The sequence below is a fragment of the Grus americana genome, chromosome 12, assembly GCF_028858705.1.
Source record: "Grus americana isolate bGruAme1 chromosome 12, bGruAme1.mat, whole genome shotgun sequence".
In the NCBI taxonomy this organism is placed as follows: Eukaryota; Metazoa; Chordata; class Aves; order Gruiformes; family Gruidae; genus Grus; species Grus americana.
In genome coordinates, this window is record NC_072863.1 from 20,268,774 (window position 1) to 20,288,097 (window position 19,324).

The window sequence follows — 19,324 nt, forward strand, 5'->3', positions numbered from 1 at the left end:
GGCTGAGTTTGACAACAGGTTCAAAGCATGTTGGTGAAAAGACACACATGCAAACAGGCATGCACATGCATGTCCAGAAGCAAAGCACCCAGCGGGAACCCACAGAGCAAAGTCAAACAGGAGTTAGTTGCTAGATATGAAAACTTGAAAAAAAGAACCGATAATAGAAATCATACTGGTTAGAGATAGCCTAAGAAGGCTACTTCATGAACAGCTTGCTTTGACAGCTGAGTGGAAGAAAACCAAAATGAAATAACATTTTCTAGACCTTCCCAAACTGGGCTTGACAGTTAGGCTGGTGGTGTGTTAGCTTGGGTCTATTTGTTGATGTCGTGGGTTTGCCCCAGCCGGCAGCTAAGCACCATGCAGCCGCTCCCCAAAGGGATGGGGAGGAGAATGGTAAAAAAAAAAACCTCGTGGGTTAAGATAAAGACATCTTAATAACCCAACACAGTTAGCAAAGGAAGAGAATAATAATAGTAATAACAATAATGATAATAAAACAAGTGATGCACAAACGCATCTGCTTACCACATGTGGAAGGAAAAAACCCCAACAACCTGATGCCCAGTCTGTTTCTGAGCAGCAATCCCACCTCCTGCCTGGCTTCCTCAATTATATACAGAGCATGACGTTCTATGGCAGGGAATATCCGTTTGGCCAGTCTGGGCGAGGTGTCCTGGCTGTGCTCTCCAGCTTCTTGGGTACCTGGCAGGGTGTGAGAAGCTGAAAAGTCCTTGACTTGTGTAGACACTACAACTACCCAGCAACAACTAAAACCAGCAATGTGTTATTAACAGTATTCTCTTACTAAACCACAGCACTATACCGGCTACTAGAAAAAAAATTATCTCACCCAAAACCAGGACAGTGAAGGAAGATGGATGTTAATTGACTTGTTTTCCACTTTTAAAATACTATTTTGAGCACACTTGATTGCGAAAATTTTTGAATGAAAAGCTGTGCAGAAAATAAGTGCGTGTTAATATTTTGCCTCTAGCCAACAAGAAGAAAGAGAAAGAACGTCCTGAGATCTCTCTTCCTTCAGACTTTGAACATACCATTCATGTGGGATTTGATGCCGTCACTGGAGAATTCACAGTAAGTAACCACTGTATTGCGTGCTTACCAGAGCTTCTAGTTTCTTGATGGTAAAATAACCTCCTGTCGCCAGAAACATCAGATGACAGCAGCCAGGCTGTGAAGAAAGAGACTTTTATTTGTTGGGCTTAGGATTTGGAGTGTTTTACTTCTTACTCAGGCTGCTTTTTTTTTCTCCAAGGATTGTCAGCAGAGTGTCTGTGGAAAATGAAAACTAGGAAGAACGTAGGTGTATGCTTTTATCAGTCCCACAAGCTGCTACAGGGGTTGGTTATTCAGTGTCTTTGGAAAAGCACAGAAAACCCCCGCACGTGTGCATAGTGTATGTCTTGCTGTAGATAGCCCCAAAGTGCAAAGTCCAGCTGCTCTACAGACAGCCCTTGGACATGCCCAGAAAGGACAGCATTGTGGAAGTCCATTCATTTTAATTTAATATCCTTCAAAGTATGTCCATAGACCGGGTGATCAGACACGTTTCTAGCCTTTACATATTAATAAAATAGCAGTCAGCTTTTTCTACTTAATGTCACAACAAAGTATATGAAGTGTTAGGAAAAATGAGTCTGATAGGAGTTCCTTGAAGTCTACAGGGGGCTTCAAAACATTTTCTTTCAGACTCTTAGTTAGGTCCTGAAACCATTAATCCTTAAAGCTAAGATGGCAGTAAGCTTACATTTGGTTGAACTGCGGAGGTGAGAGGAAGCATTAGCAACTCTCCGTACCATCGGTAGTACCCTGTGAGCTAAGTGGTCAGACTGTGTTATCACCGTGCATCCAATTGTAGTGTGTTAGTGCTGACTGGCTGCATACACCAAACAGGATGGGACAAATCATTTGCCTGGACAAAGGATGGTTAGTTTTCGGAGTTTGAGCCCTAAATGTGAATTATTTTTTTTCATCATTTTTTACTTTGATTGCTACTTTTGTTTCTCAAAAACGTTTCAGAAAGCTGGAAACTTTGTGTGCTGCAGTAGCAATAGTAATAATAACTAACAATAGAAGAAAAAAAGACACATTTAATGACAGCATGTCTTCAAAGGAGTAGTGAAATTGAATTATCCTCAGTAATTAGGAAATACAGCTACATTTAAAATATGTGGACTAGTTAATTAGCCTTTTTAAAATAGATGTCAGTTACAAAATCTTACTTTAGAATTTATTCTGTGCCAAACCCTAGGGCTTGATTAAATGCTCATTTAAAAAGCCCAGATGTGGTCATTGTTGATCAGAAACTTAGCATAAAGCTCTTAAAATTGTGTTTTCCCTGCTATCTATCCTCATGTTCCTCTTTTTTTTTTTTTTTTTTCTTTCATTTTTTTTCTCCTCTCTGTCTCTCCCTGTAGCCACTTTATTGTTCAGGTTAATTTCAGTGTCATTCTCTTTATCTTGGTATCATATTATATATTCTGTTACTTTCTGCTTTTGTTTTTTCCCTTTTGTGTTTGCATCCCTTCTTCCTGCCTGTCTTGTCTTTTCTTTCTTTCCTTCCTTCCTCATTTCACTGCTTTCCTTACTGAATGTTCAGCTGTTCTTATTCTATATTTGTTCTTCCTTTCAGCCTTCTGCCTTTATTTCTGCCCTGTGCTTCAGATTTTTTCCTTCTGGCTCTATACGAACACGATGGGTCACAATCGTGTTCTCTCGTAGGCTGACTGGTGGTGAGGATCCCAGTTAGTTTCACGTCCCTGCCAGCTGGAACAAAAAGGAGGGACGTCGAGGTTAACACACTTCAGTTCTAAGCACAAGCACTCTCTATCAGTACTTCAGAGTTCACGGTTTGGAGCAGTTTAAACGTTGTTGTTATCATCCAGTGTGTCAAAACAGTCTCTAGTAGCAGAGATTTTTGATTGGGTTTTTGGGGGTTTTTTTTTTTTGGTGTCAGATGCCACCAGCACAGGTCCTGGCCTTTTATAGAACAAAGCGATTCTACATGGCTAAATACATCCAGCTGCATTGCTGTAGCACAAATTCATTTTAATATCTTTTTCCCTGTCAAAACAGTGGACATTAGATGGCTGCTGTTTTACAACACCACAGTATTTCTACAATAATACTTTTTCCTAAAGCGTGGAAGGACAGCGCTGCAGTTGGAGAAGGCTCTAACCAATTCAAAACAAACCAGAGAGACAGGTGACTTTCCCCATGTAGCTTGCCAGCACAGGACTTAACGCTGCAGTCCTCAGTGGAGTAAAATGTTAGTCAAATCAAGGGGATTTTTGCACCATTGAGAACTAGCTATCAGCTCCCAACTAGTCCCAGCTGCAAGCGTTGTGTTACACATTACATTAGGCATGTTTGATTTGTCCCAACCTGGATACAACCCGTGTATCAGCTGGGTAGTCATGTGGTAAGTACGTCCTGCTGAAGGGACTGCCACTAGCCATATCATGTAAAGATATTCCCACTGTCTAGTGATCACACTGTCTGTCTCTCAAGTTTGGAAGTGCCATGGGAATGTCCAATAAATGTGCAATATACGGGGGGGTTTTGTTTCGAATTATTACAGTTGTCATGCTGATAGTGTCTGCTGTACTGGTTATGTGCAATGCATTGGGCCATTTTCCGACACCTCCCAGTCACCCCCAGCTGCATTACCTGGTTGCTGTTAGTTGCATCTCAAATCAAAGTTGCATGGGCTCCTGAGTTTCGGCTTTCAGGCTTGAGCACCAAGCTGCATTGTTGCTCATGAACGTATGTTATATCTCCATTTCACCGTGCTTGGAGCAACCACATGTGCTAAGAAGTAGGGCTTTTAAAGCTCAAAATAGAATTGGTTGGAAACTGTTGGGCGGGAGCATGCTGCTAGAGATTTATGTTGATTTATTTTGAAGAAACAGATGCATTTTCTGAATGGAGGAAGAAGCGTGGTTTGCAGGGCTTTGGGGAGTGCGTTTTGTAAGGCATGCATTTTTGAAACAGTTTCCTGATCCCCAATCTAGAATAAAATGTGGTCACCCACCAAAGTTTTACAGTTTCAAGATTATGACATTAGCAAGTGGGAGAAAGTTGTGGCTATAGATCCAAAGAAGTTCCACGTTATTAATCTAATCAAGCATTTCTTTAGAATTGTCCTGATTTTCTGTCTGACATGCATAGATTATTTGCGTTATGACAACGCACAACCTCCCAGTGTGAAATCTGAGTTTGACCAGCTGCTTTCTCCACTGCACTTTGTTGACTCGTGCACTGGCCAATTGTGATCTTGGGGCTGGAGAACCCTTGGAAAAAACTTGTCTAGAGCCATTCAAAAATGCTAACCTGGCTTTCAAAACTAGACAAACAGCAAAAGCCCAGATCTTTCTCTTACTATTTTTATTTTTTAACTAAAAAAAGAAATAACAGGTAATTTTTCCAGTCACTTGCCGTTAATCCTCAGTAATGTATTCTTACGACCGAGAGAAAAACTGGTTTAAAAAAGAGAGAAGGGGGAATGATGCTTCCAAACTTTGGAACAGTTGTGATTTTTCTGTTTTCCTAAACCCGCCTTCCTGTAGCCTGTCCACCACCTAATCTGTTTGGTATCTACCTCGTAACTCCCATTTTAGATGGGACTTCCCCATTTTGGCCCATTGGTTTCCTCCTACCACCTTCTAAGTTGTCCCACATTCTGTTTTAACTTTCTTTTCTTTCTTTATTTACGTCCATTACAGCCAGATCTCTATGGCTCACAGATGTGCACAGGGAAGCTCCCAGAGGTGCGTCACAGGCCCAAAAGAATCTTGCATCAAAATGCTTCTTTGAGATGTCATAGCACTGCAGCAGCAGGTTGATGTGTGTGCAGTAGATTTGTTGCTTGGCTTATCCCACTTTTTTTTCATTAATCCTAAACTTTGGAGGCCCATGTCACACATTGTTTTGTGGAGAACTTCTTAGGAAGAAGCTATATTAAAGTGTTTACCTAGGTTGGGGTGGCACCAAGGCTAAGTTTAAATGTACTTCAGGTGTAGTTTTTCATTCAGTAAGCCCTACAATTCGCTGGTAGATGTTGGCTGTGCAGTAAGTACAGGCTTTCAAATTTAGGAAATTATACTGGATATTTAAAGCAATTTTTCATCAATATAATTTCAATGAAGAGCTGCGGCTTTCAGCAATTGGATCGATTTTCAAATGCCACCCTCGTAAGATGTCTGAGAATTCATGCAAGGCTTTGGCACTCTCAGCCTGTTTTCTGAGTCCCTGGTTTCTGTATATTTACAGTAGAGAACCTACCTACGGAGCTACAGGAGCTCCCAAAAGAGATGTCCTTAGCAGCAGTGGTACAACTAGTGTTACGATTTTGAGAATTTAAATGCAGATTCTTAATCCCGCAGTGTTCCCTGGTATGCTGAAAATTAATTGTATCAGGGTGGGGTTTACCTTTCAATCAGGCAGCAGTGATCATTTCAGCAAAATGTGTTTGCATTATTAAGCATTAAAAATCCAGTGTAAAGCTCCTAAAATAAACTGTGTTGTCCACAAATATAGAATAGTCTTGTTATGTCTGCACTGAATCACGAGGAAAACAAGCTAAGCCTTAAATCATTATTCCATGGAAGAGCAAAGTTGATTTAAAGATGAGTTTCATGCACTTTTTTTCCTATCACAGTCATAACTTTCTTTTCTTTTTAAAGTTGGATCCTGGTTTTAGCTCTATATTTTGATAGAGAAGAGAATGATTGCATCTAATATATAAGCTACTAATTTTAATTGTAAGGTGTCAATCAAAATTTCTGAAAGTAATCTTACAGGTAGCATGGGATCTTGGTAAAGATCTGTGAGGCTGCAGCTGTCAAATATTCTAAATGCACATTCTTTCCCCTTGACACCTACAGGGCATTCCAGAGCAGTGGGCCAGACTACTACAGACCTCCAACATAACAAAACTGGAGCAGAAGAAGAACCCACAAGCTGTTCTAGATGTTCTCAAATTTTATGATTCCAAAGAAACAGTTAACAACCAGAAATATATGAGCTTTACGTCAGGAGGTAAGTTGACATCTCACTGCGAAAAAGGGAGTGTCGGGCCCCAAAATGAGTCAGACCGAAGTTCAACATTCAAGTGGTTAAGAAGCAACCTTAAAAAAAATTCCACTGTGTGGAATACTCCTGAAATAAATTGTATTTCTCCTTTTGTCCCCTAAATGCCATTGAAACCGTGTCTTTTCTTTGTCGCTTGTTTTTAGAACTAAATAAGATACTACATGGAACAATCATTACCTTTTTTAGTCAGAAGCATTAGTGGCCAAAAGTCATGTTTACTTTTGTTTGCATCCTTGTTCCTTCACAGCATTCAGATTGGGGTACAGGGTATACTCATTTTGTGCATTTTATGAGTTACTCTTGGATCCCTTGAATAATAGGTTACGGACTATGAGGATTTTTCGTGAGACATTGCGATAGAGGAGAATTTTCAAGGATTTTTTTGCATTAGCTGTAGAGGAGATTAGGTTGCTATGTGTAAATTCACAAACAAACCTAGAGCGGCTGCTATTGAGATGTAAAAGTAATGTTGCCACAGAAGATGAGACGGAAGGCATCGGTGTCCGGAGCAATCTCCGTAGCACGCTCATTCCAGGAAGATCCTCATGACTTAAGCATTACCATCAAAAAGCCTGCAAATGTGATGGGGGTGTCATTTTTCCCTTGGTTGTGTACAGTCTGCAAAATTGTAGTGTAGCATTGCAAAAATGAGCAAGCCTGTGCTGCAGTTTGCTTTTTTTTTCTTTGGCCCATTCTTTTTTGCTAAACAAACTGGCTAATGATACATCTAGGAAGTAAGCGGAGGTTTTTACTAGGTGCAGCACATCTAGTTTTTGTATGGATGTGTTCTTTTGCTATTCCTTAATATTAGAGTTGATTTTTAAACAAAAATACCATTAAGATACCATTACTCTGGTAAAGCTCATGTCAACAGCTTCAGCTAATAAGGGGGTGTCTCTCTCCAACAGGGTGTGGACAGCATTTGTAATTTAACCTGCTGTGGTTCAGTTCCCTACACATGATAGTCTGTGGCAGCAGAGTCTGTAATTTCCTTAATTTGCTGGTTCAACCAATACAACTTCCAAAATGCAGACTGGGAGAGCTTCTCAGAAGTCTTTCTAAAAACTGTGCAGTTATCTCTAGCATTTACTAACATTTCTCGTCTTTTGAGGGAAAGCATCTTTTTTTCTATATTCCATAATTAAAAGTTTTGACTGTCTAACTTGACACTTAGTGTTTGCTAAATTAGCAATTACTTCTGTGATGAAATGCAAAATTCAAAACAGTGTATGCTCCTGAACTCAGGAGCTGTTGCTGTGCTATGTCAGAATGGAACTGCTGTGGTTAAGGGGGGTTTTGGGGAAGGTTTTATGGGGAAACGTTTTCATCAAGCTAAAGAGAATAAATGCATGCAATTTATTTTTAAAAAAAAAAAAGTGGGGGAAAAAAACCTGCTTTAGTTCTTGGGTGGAACCAGAAGCATTGGCTGTTACAGAACAATTTGCATTTTCTTGACCAAGTTTCTATTTATTTTATTTACTGGCAAAACATGGCAAAAAATAGACACAAGAAACTGTAGAAAAAGAATAACCTAGTATATTGTCCTGTTATCTTGCTTGCTATGTAAAATAACTGTTGTTACTGGAGGGATGTTGTGAAAGAAAAATGCTATCTAGTTGGATTTCCTTATTCTGTGGGATTCCCCACAACAGGCAGTTTTATAACAGCACCTGGATAATTTTCCCTTGCACATTGCAGATAAAAGTGCCCATGGATACATAGAAGCCCATCCTTCGGTGAGTGTGAACGGAACCTTTCACTTTCATAGCGTTTAAGAATTGTGGAGCAAGCAGTGAGCTTTGCCTTTTGTGAGAGAGCGCCAGCCTTGTAGGCTGAAAGAAAGTATGTTTTAGTGTCTTTGCAGAGCACAAAAGGGATCACTGGCTGTTTTCTAATTTTCTGTTTAAGAACTTTTAAAGAGATGAAAATCTGGTTTTGCAGAGAGAAGATTGCTTGCTGTTCTTAACCATAGAGGAATATATAATTCGCAACAATATGCAGTACTGTCTAATTAGCCCATTTTAATTTAGCTTTAACAACTTAGAATCCATTTCTATTAAATTTTATGATTTATCCTTAGTACAGCTGGATATGTAGCTGAATATAAATAAGGTTATAATTGATATGTAACTCACTGGAACCATTGAAAGAAAGTTTTAAATAATCATCCACTCTAATTAATACTGGATTGCCATAGAAATCCCAGAGATGTAGTCATGACATCCACGTTAATATTGACCAGATTTATTGGTGTTAATGTTAGCGCATTAAATAGCAAATGACTGAATGGGGATTTGGCCTTTATTTTCAAGTGTTAAGCAACTTAATTTTAGGTTTGTGATGACACAGGAGAGAGTGTGTACAATGAAATGAAAACCATCTTTGCATATTCACACTTCAGGTTTTCCATTGATGCCGCTTTCGTTATCTTTAATAAAACACACTTCTGAAAGGAAGTTTGGGGTTCACCAGCACATAGTAAGCCTTCCCAATAGTTTTTCCAGTGGCTATGGACACGCTGGCAGATGCTGTGGTATTTTGTTTTAGCAGACACAGACGGTGGTGAGACAGTCAAGATGTTAACTTTCAGAAGTTACTGACTCGGAGGATGCTGGTTGAATGTTACAGTACAAGGAAAACAACTCTCTGACAGGATCGAGCAGTCATTGGAATTACTTTAATTTCATTTTACTCCTTAATGGGAGTCTGGCATTAAATAATATGACATTGTATATGTTCTAGCTGCACAATTTAGTGCTGTCAGACCAAGCATGGAGCCCAGTCAAAAAAATAGTCCTAAGAATTTGACATAACAGAAATGTGATTATTCCCTTCTTTATTTTTCCCTTAATCAGCTTCTGTCCCCTTGTAAGCAAGGCGCTAATGATGCGTAGAAAGCTATACGCTGATCTAATGTATGGCAAAGTAACATTCGCCTTCCCATTAGGGCACCCCTTGCTCGACAGAGTTGGCCCTTAAACTGGTGTTTAGAATGTCTGGTGTATCGTTCCCTATTTTGGCCAGATTAGTAGCTTGTTCCACCGTTTACCTTTAAAAGTTGGGTAACGGAACTGACTCTCACAGAAAACACAATGCTCTGTGTGTGTATCTATGTGACAGCGTGTTCAAGTACAGGTGACTTAAGGCAGCGATGCAGTCATCTATTCAGTAAAGCACAGGCGGGAAGATTAGGTCTCCCCGTTTCCTGCGGGCTGTCCCTTACTGGACCAAATTGATGCTGTTTTCAAGATAACACAAACAAGATGTGAATGTTTGGAATAGCACCTCTGATTTGCTTCAGTTCTCTAAGTGGCCTGTCGTAGCCAGCTTTAAAGCAGGTGGTAAATGCTTAACAAGGCACCTTCTCAGTTTTTTTGTTGTTTCACCAGCAAATTTGTGACAGCATGATCGAACCTCCTGTCTCTGAGTAGCAGCTGGGACTGGTGTGGAGGGGTCTCAACTCGCCTAACTTTAAATATCTGCACTGTAGGCTTCGATTCACGTGTAGACAACTGATCAGCCAGACTTCCCTTGCCTGCCCCGTGCTTGGAGTCTGCCTGAAGGTCGACTGCACCCTGGCAGTGGCTTTTATTATATTTATTTTATGTAAGGGGAGCCCGGGTGAGCCTGGCAGCCCTGGGCAGGTCGGCAGGATGCACCTTGCTACATTCGCTCTGGGTTAGCGTTGTGATAAGAAACAGGCAAACAGTGGAAAGATCAAGGTGTTAACTTATGATAAGGTAAAGAGGAGGATGGTGCTAAAAAAGGAGCTAGTAAACAGGGAAATTCAGCACTGTGGAAACAGGCAATGTGATTATCCTGTGGGTAAACTGGTAAAGAAACAAATAGCCTTTCTCTCCAAAACCAAATTCTCAGGAAGATGACGACGGAGGCTTTGCACTTTGAAGTGTGTTAATTAACCCAGCCAGTAGACACCTGTTAGCTTAATCAACTGTTACTATTTCTGTAGACACAATGGCAAAGCAATTAACCAGCAACTAGATGTGATTTCCAATGATAGATTCAAGCATTACATTTTGTGAAATTAGAATTTGACTAAGCGTGGGAATGATTTACTTGTTTTTAGCAAAAGTGAAAACCACCAAGCCGAATTAACAAAATAGCAGGGTAATTTGTAACCTTTAAATTGTATTGTGCCATGCGTAACTTAGAACTGAGGCCTGTAGGGCTATAGGCGTGTCTAGGTTGGCTTCTGATGTCTAAGCAAACTAAAGTTGTGTGTAATTATCAAACCTCCCAAGTTCCAAAATGGTGACTGTCACCCATGCTATCATCTGTCCACAGAGCACAAAAACAGCATCAGAACCCCCGCTAGCTCCCTCTGTTTCTGAAGAAGAGGATGAAGATGATGAAGAAGAGGAAGATGACAATGAACCTCCACCTGTTATCGCACCACGGCCTGAACATACAAAATCTGTAAGTCCCAGCTTTGGTTAGCACTGTATTAGGTGTAGTTCAGAGCTGTGTTTCTGATCAGACAACACTTGCAGATGAAGAATCTGAGAGCTGGAGTCCTACCATGACATAGTCCTTCACCCAAGCCACTGAGACCAGGCAAATCTGGTTTGAACTTTCACATTGTCATGAGTTTCCCATGATTCTGACAGGGACTGTGAATTTATGTTAGTATCAGATAAGGGGTAGCATTGCGTCTTTTAGTGCTACCCGTGTAAAAGTGAGCAACTTTGAAGTATCTGTGTAGGCTCTCTGTCATCAGTGGCGAGAGCAGTCATCAGGCGCGGTTCACACCCTTGCAGGATACGTAGGAGAAACTTTTCCCCGGAGGTACCTGTCCCTCTCCACAGACTATGTAAGGAGCTAAACGAACAGCTTAGACTACACCCTTAAATTTTACATGATTGAAGTTTGGTGAGAAGAATCCTACGCAGCTACGTGTTGTAAAGAGAAGGTGGGTCTCTGGAGGACTGGAGAGCAGTTCCTAATGGCCACTCCCTAAAGCCTAAAATACTGATGAGAAGCCAGTTCAACAGTTGTAATCAGAAAAGGGAAACGCTTCCTGCGTCCATTCAGACACCTACGTACCAACTAAAGAGACATTTTGTTACCCATGAAAACACATAAGCATCAAGGAACAAGGCTCTGGGGCCCAGAACAGATCTATTTCTGTATCCTTGCAACACAGTAAATTCATTGTTTCAGTCATCTTTCAGAAAATCAATGAAAATTGAAAACGAAGCTGGCCATGAACTTGCGTAAAACTAGCCTTTCATTTTTACTCATTCAGTTTGAGAAGTGGACAGCGAAAACAAACATTTTAAGAGCCCTGGGTGTGGCAGGCAGCATCTTCCTAAGGGTTTTGCATTTGAAATATGATCTCGGGGGCATCTCCGCGAGCTGCCTTTCTGACACAAGATAATTTCTTGTCACAGATCTACACACGCTCTGTAATTGAACCTGCCGCTGCACCAGCACCAGCTAAAGAAGCCACCACTCCCCAACCCGAAAACTCAAACACAAACACTTTGTACAGAAACACAGACCGGCAGCGAAAAAAATCCAAGATGACAGATGAGGAGATCCTAGAGAAACTGAGTACGTATTTTGTATTTCTCATCTGATAAAGCAGTGTACTGTATGCATGTCTCAGGATTGTATGTACAAATGCTCATCCTCAGTTTAGTGTCACAAAGTCACTTACGACTCCCTACACAAACTGTTACTGTGCTTGGAGGAACCGAGAGAGCACCCTGGGTATTCCTTCTGCCTCTGAGGGCACCTGTGACTGCGTTGAGTTTGCCTGAGCTTCCTTCTATGCTAAAGGCAAAAGCAGAGATTGTTTCTGGTTGAGCAGAAGGCTGTGCCCTAGTGAGTGACCTAGTGAACTCCTGTGTGCTGGTGGCCAAATTGAACAGAATATTTGGGTTCCTAAATTCTTTTTAGACTCCTGACTTCTCACTAGTCATCAGAGCCAAAACACTTTGCAAAAATCTGTTGGGGTATTTTTGGGGCTGTTTGTTTGTTTTACCAGTAGACAACTACAGCACTAAGCTGATTCCTTCAGCCTCAAGGAGCTCTCCTGCCCCAGATATTCTGTTGGTGTCGTTTTTATGATTGTTCATGATACTCATATTTCAGAGTTCATTTTTATAAGAATTCTATGTTTTTGTCAGAGAGAACTCCTTTGAAAGAACATCAGTTGACAACATGGATAGAGAGGAAGAGGTGTTTTCAGTGTGCCCCAAAAGCGAAAAAAAACCCCCACACTTTTATAACAATCCTTATTTCTTAGCTTGATGCTTATAAAGATGTATCAGACACATCTATGTGAGGTGATCAGGTAAAACTGCACTGCAAGCATTTCTCAGAAGCCAGCCTCCAGCACATCCACTGCGTATTCCTCAGATACGTGGCACTTTGTCATAGCTAATTCCCAGCCAGTTAATGCTATTAGAATCCTAACCATTGGCCCCAAACCCCTGTGCAGATCATACTCTAAGAAAACACATCAAGCCCTTTGTGATTCTGCAGTACAACCAATTTAGTCTGCTTCTTGCACGTAATAGCTGTCAGTGCCGTGTTCTCAGATAATAAATTGTTGGCTTTGTAACATAGCCCAGTTTACTCTGTGTATACCATTAACTATTAGGAGAAAAAGTAGATTTATCTACACCTCCTTGTGGTTGAGCTCAAAGCCAATAATGTTCTGTCTTTAAGGGGAGCAACTGCTTGTAAAGGGGTGCAGCCTGGGTGTGGCTTCTTCACGGTGGTTGTCAATGCTCATTCTCGTGCTATACTAACCTTTTTGTCATACCTGCCCTGCCGCTGGTGGCTGGTGTGACTGCAGGGGCACAAACCTTCCTTAGCTGTGAGATTTCAGCTGCTTGCGTAGAGCTTTCTGCACCCTTAGCAGGCTGACAGGACTATAAAGAACTGAATCTCAGTGCCATTAGGGAGTATCCAAGGGATAAGTTCAATAGCTTTAGCTGAGGACACAATGAAATAAATTACTTGCAGGTATGTTAGCTTATAAAGGGAGGAAGTATGGTGTCTTCAACGGAGGCTAAATGTTTTAGGCAGGCTTCCACCATGAGATCTGCAGGTACCCAATGTAAGTATGCGTATAGTTTAGTCAAGCTTCTGTGTATGCCAGATTAGGACTGAGCCCTTGAGTTATTGTGGGTTATATCTTTGAAATGGTACATGCTTTCATGCTTTTTCTTTCTTAAGAATTTGATACCAAGTGAGCAAGGTGTGAAGGTCTGCCTTGGGCAAATCGTGATGTGGACGATGAAGATCTTTTTGTGCTTTCATGAAGCTCTCTGAAAACAGGGGTGATGCTTTTTTTGTTACAGTCCTGAGCTAATTATATTTAATTATGCATGGTGGTTGGTTTTTTCTGTTTTGTTTTGTTTCAACTCATGTGACTTCTCCATCTTGCCTACTTCCCCCACAACTGATTTTATGCTACTTTTAGGAAGATGTCCCCTGCCCTCTTTTATCTTAAATTGCTTTCATAATTCTTTTCTGCTTGAAATAACTTGGGGTTTTTTTAGAGCCACTTTCATTACAAGTTTTACTAGGGAGTAAAGCCTGTAATATTGAGATAAGATCAAACAAAATTCTGTCTGTAATGAAATCACGAATAAGTTCCACTGTAATTATAAAACAGAAGTGGCCCAGTTCTGCTTTCTTATCCACTTAATTTAGGACTTGATAAGCGAAAGTGCTTAAAGACATCAAAATAGCTGATGTGTTTATCTTTTGTCCAGAGTTGGGAGTGCTTCTCTGAACTGGAGCCACGTACCAGTCACTTTGTTGATTTTAGTGCTGTCATATTTGATGTGCGTTGGCTTAAGCACAGGAAACCAGCCACAAACAACGAACTTGCAAAAGCTACTCAAGTTTTGAGGAAAAACTCCAGAAATCTGAACTGCAAAATCAGCGGCAAATTGGGAAAATTCTTTTTCAAAGTATTTGTTCTGCAGTCTTTTTCTTTATTCTTTTCTAATGTGAACTTCCATGAACTCCTGATACCTGTTCCGATAGATCACAGTTCCATTAGCTAGCTGAAGATAGCACCTAGCCAGACACTGACCACGCAGTGTTTTTCCTGTTGTCCAGCCCAGCACAGGATTATGGCAGAGTTTGGTTTAGTACTGCAGAGTCTTCTGGGGATCCCTATCTGGATCCTGCTGCAGTGCGAGCAGGAGTGTATGCTTTCTTATCTCACACCCCTTCTTCCAGCCGGTTAACAGGGAGTCCCACAGTCCTCTGGTCACGCTCTTCTTGACTGAAGAGTTATTTTGTAGTGGAGACCACTATAGAGAAGCAGAATGAAAGCTTCCTCTTACATTACACGTTTCACTGAGATGAAACTATGAAAAGTTAACCAGGTCCTGAAAGCGTTACGTCCTTGGCTGGGACTCCAGACAATGCAGTTACTCTAACTCTCGCAGGCTGGTGCAGCACTGCTGTCGGCATCCTTGGCCTGCAGGCAGGGGCCCACACTGCCATCGGCGGTGAGCGCTGCCCGGCGTTCCTGGAGCACTGGGCGAGGGGGGCGAGTGCCGCAGGGCAAAGGAAACCTCTTCTCCTGCAGCTCCCATTAGCAATCTTGTCAAGGCCAGCAAAATTGTTTTAGCAGGGAGCGTACCAGATGGTGTTGATGCCCCATCTTCTTGCCATGCTGGCAGGCAGGATTCCTGGCGAGGCATCCAGTCAGATGCCCGTTTGGATGCTACAGCCCTCTGCTCCAGAGAAATGGCCTCGACAGGGGGGAGAGGTGTTTGTTACTACTTACAGTGAACGGCACATCAGCTTGTTTTGTTTTGGATGCACAGGTGAACAAATAAGTATGTGTTTGTATTTGTGATACAGGAATACTGCCAGATCAGTCAAACAAAATATGCTGCGAAACATTGGAAGTCTTTCCTCCTGAACTAATCTTCTTAAAGTATTCCAGTAACGTACATTCCAAGTTAAATCTTTAGAAGTCATTTACATTGAGCCATCACCTTAGGCTTCATTGTTTGTATTTTATCTAGGAAAGTACCAGACGAGAAAAAACAATATATTCCTTCAGATTTGTTTGAGTTTATCAGATTTTAGCACTGTCATTTGACACAAACACAGTATCCTAATTACTGCTTGCTTTCCTTCCCATTCAGACTGCCCACACCTCCGAGTGGGCACGAAGCTGTCAAGCAGTGCATGCTTTAATTTAACTTGCAGTGGTGCATGAGCTCCACAGCGGCTGATGTACCTGGACTGTCCCATGCCCTGTGCTGGATGGGCCAGTCTTCCCTTCCCTTCCCTTCCCTTCCCTTCCCTTCCCTTCCCTTCCCTTCCCTTCCCTTCCCTTCCCTTCCCGCTGCTGCAGCGCAGAGCTGCCGGGAGGCGGCAGCACCCCATCTGGCCTGGCTTCTGAATCGCATCACCTGAACTCATGAAATTATCAGCATCTCATTTGTGCAGCTGTCTGTGTAACGCTAGCGCCTGAGGAATATTGCTGTGCTTGTTAAATCCATCACGGCTGTGCTTCTTTGTGAAGATCAGCATGTGTGCGGCATGGAGAGTGCAAGTCAAACCCTAGTTACTGATCTGAGTCAGGTTGAAGACAAGCAGTGCGGTTCTTAAAATGGCACAAGCAAGGTCGTCTTCAGAACTTAGCCTGGTAATGAATTACGAGGGTCGTAGTTCTTAAAGCCCCATAATTATTGATTGTAACATGAGATGCTGTGCTTTAAAAACATAAAGGCATTCTTTTGGCAAACTGCTGAAAGGTTGAGAAGATCCCCTCCTGGAAACACTTTGCATTATTCTTCCTGTTCTGAAAATGGCACCTGTTCATAAAAATTGATTCCAGAACCCAAGGTGCATTTAATCTTCAGGAGCATTAAACCTTCTGTTGAATCACACAGAGTATTTATTCCTAAGAAAATAAAGGCTCTGTTGTTCCAGCTCTCGTTAATGTTAATGGACAACAATCACTTGCATTGGTACTTGTTCTTTTCTGATATCTGTCTCCTGTGAATGTTTCTCCATGTTCTTAGTTTCCTGTCCAGGTAACTCTCCAAAGGACTATAGAAAATCCGTGCTATGGAGCTGCCTGTATTGTTGTCGTGTTACCCAGCTGACTACAAACGGTTCACAACCCCAGACAGTGGGGCTGCGTTTCTGATCTGCCGCAAGGTGGTATCTCTGTTTTTAAGTAAGCATCTTTAATTTTGTTTCTTTCAGGGAGCATTGTGAGTGTGGGAGATCCTAAGAAGAAATACACTCGATTTGAAAAAATTGGCCAAGGGTAAGTCCAGTCACAGTTACTTATACAAAAACATGGGCCGGGTATTTTGCTGGTGTAATATCAAATATGCAATCGAGCAAGCTCCAAACATGTTCAGATCATGGGTTTAGATTCTCCTGTCTCTCAGTACTGATGAGAATTTATAACTCTGGTCTGAAGGCATAGTCGAAGACAACTCGATGCTGGCAATGGCTTGTTTGCAGCAAGGAGCAGGACCTGGGACATCTACCGTCCCTCAAGTGTGTGGCACCTATCTGCTTATTTTCTTAGGAGAAATCATTTTTGTATGTCTCAAAATAATATGGCCATGCTAAAGAAAGGAGAAAAAACTTTATTGCCTAAAAGAGCAACTTACCACCTGGTAGCTGTCAGATAAATAACAGTTCTCAATAACATTTCTTTCAAATGTTTTGCTTAAAAGAATATTCAATGACCAGGATTATAACCACATAGTTTAGAGATTGAAACCAGAGATTAAATAATAAGCTTTTCTAGCAGAGGTAGCAAAAAAATAAAAATTCAGTAATAAACACAATGTCAGTGTGCTAAGTATTTTATGACAAAATGCATCATCTGCCTGATGGTAGACCACTCGTGGATCCTGCAGGTTTTAGGAGTTTACTGAAAATAATCAACCAAGCTATTTCCTTTTGAAACTCAACTTTGCTTACTGTAAATATTTCCTATGTGAGGAGGCAAGAACAAACAAAATTACATCAAAATTAGGTATCTAACTTGCATTTTAAATACGGACAGACTCCCTGCTTGGTCAGAGTTTCCTTGGCTGCGCTGTAATTCCAGGAGGGCTAGTGCCATTTGTGTAACGCCAGGATCCCGCTGCTGTCAGCGTATGACAGAAGCTGTTTAGACATCAGGAGATAGTTTTCTGCCTTAACTGTTTGTGAGGTTTGAACTCAGGGTAGCATGTTGCTGACCTAGAACTGATAAGGTACTGCAGAAAGCCAGACACACTTGTGCTCTTTCTCTGGCAGGCTGTATCGTAGAGGTATCTTGTTTGGTAGGGTACTTGTGGGAAGGTGTTTCTGCTCCATTCATTCTATAAAAACCTTTTCTCAGATTCCAGCTTGCTTTCTACCCAAAGCTTTGGTTCTTATTGTAATTTGTAAAATGTCAGGGGACACTTAGAGCTGTGCCAGTGTCTCAAAAGATGTGTCAGCTGAAGAAGTGAGAGTCAGAATAAACGTGCGTGTGAAGCAGATTATTGCTGTCACCGTGAGAATATGACCATCACCCTCATAATCTTTTATTTTGACAGTCCTAGGAGTGAGCTTGTACAAAGGTGCCTCAACAACTGGTGGAAAGACAAGTGGCTAATATCTGGCCCAAAAGGGTATCTTAAATTGATTTCCTCCAGCTCTTAGTACAGCCTGAAGATTGCATGCCCTTCTTACAGAGGAGCGTGCTGCCGTAACCAGCTCATGACTGTAATGCCGCAGGTCAATTTACAGTGATGGGGAAAGATCCTAAAGAAAAAAAAATCATCACAAAGGTAATAAAACAGGATGATCAGGAGGGACTGGACTGCTGCATGGCTGGGGTTAACGTGTCTGTCTGCAGCAGGGCTGGGCTGAGATGCACTGCCTCAGATGGTGCTGATGTGCTTAGTTGATGCAGGTGCCAGTTCCTGAGCTGCCCGCCTTTGCAATGAGTTGGGTACAGTTATGCCAAAGGCACTAGTAGTGTTGGAAGTGAGTAGTGTTTTTGTAGCTGCTCATGAGAGCACTGCAAGGCAGCAAGAGAACTGCAGGTAGAGAGTGACTTCTTATGCAAGGAAAAGCAACTTGACTGGCTCGTAGTGCTTCATGGCTTCATACAGCTGGTAAGTTTAATAAACGGTGTGATGGTTTTACAGCCCCTTTGCAGTGAATGGTCGTCAGCAGCCCTGTGCTGAAGAACAGGTCAGCTTCAGTGCTGAGCCTCTGGTTTGTCATCTGTCTCCAGCTGAGGACTGAAGATGCTGCTGACACCGGAGGAAACTTAGTTAACTAGTGCTTGATAAAGAAGCTGTGTTTGCTCAAGCAGTGTTAGCTCTTGCTAGAAAGACAAATTAGTATGGAGCCATGAGCAGCCTGGGTTCAGGTTGTTTTTTTTAACTTGTACTGCACTGCATCACAATGACACAGATCTAATTGTGAGCCCTGGTACTTGCCTAACTGCATTAAACCCAAGATATTACAGAAGTGTTTAAAAGTTAGATACAGATCAGAAATTATAGTTGCTTAGAAGTAAAAGTTGGTAATGCAGAATCACAGAGCCCTTGCAATTAATTCACAGCTTTACTTAAATTACTCACCTTTATCTAAACTCCTCACAGATGGCCTGGGGCATACGAAAAGCATCCTAATTTAAATAGCTGTTTTTAAATAAACCCTGACAGGACTTTGCTCAGGAGGTACATCACAGTGTTAGCAAGTCTGAATAAATGGTGTTGGCTTTTTATGAAAACAAATTGGATTAATCTCGACAATTAGTCATAGGAAAAGGCATTTGCATTTATATTAAAAGAATACATGGCGTGCCCAATGAGAACATTGTTCTCAACGCAGACACACAGTCTCTGGTGCCTGTTGAATTAAAATGCTTCAGAAATATTTCAGCCTGCAGGTAAACAAACAAGCCGGAGGATCACGAATAAACTGATTTTTAGCATTTTCAGTGAGTGGGACCCTTGCCGGATGTGTGTTCCCGCTTCTCAGGATTCCTGCCCATGCAGACATGGACTTCTTAAATGACGGCAGTGTAAACCTGTGGTTTAGCTCAGAAGGAAGCCCCATTAGGGTTTACAAGCCTGCAGTTGCTTTTAAACCCAAAGGATTTCCTCTGATGGTGGCCTTTCTGGCCCTTCACATCATTACAGGGGAAGAACCTCTTTTAATGAGAGAGGCCGATGGCAAACAA

The 19,324-nt window shown here is 41.6% G+C and overlaps 1 protein-coding gene across 4 annotated transcripts in view; it reads left to right on the forward strand.

Moving 5' to 3' along the window:
* Positions 1 to 19,324, forward strand: part of PAK3 (p21 (RAC1) activated kinase 3) — a 136,540-nt gene that overhangs the window by 103,229 nt on the left and 13,987 nt on the right. For 3 of the 4 annotated variants that reach the window (XM_054839345.1, XM_054839344.1, XM_054839343.1), the window contains 7 exons: positions 1,001 to 1,101; positions 4,752 to 4,796; positions 5,913 to 6,066; positions 7,819 to 7,856; positions 10,426 to 10,557; positions 11,532 to 11,694; positions 16,342 to 16,405. In XM_054839345.1, coding sequence (XP_054695320.1) covers positions 1,001 to 1,101; positions 4,752 to 4,796; positions 5,913 to 6,066; positions 7,819 to 7,856; positions 10,426 to 10,557; positions 11,532 to 11,694; positions 16,342 to 16,405 — 697 coding nt within the window. The remainder of the gene's footprint in view (positions 1 to 1,000; positions 1,102 to 4,751; positions 4,797 to 5,912; positions 6,067 to 7,818; positions 7,857 to 10,425; positions 10,558 to 11,531; positions 11,695 to 16,341; positions 16,406 to 19,324) is intronic. The other variant, XM_054839346.1, reaches the window with a different exon arrangement.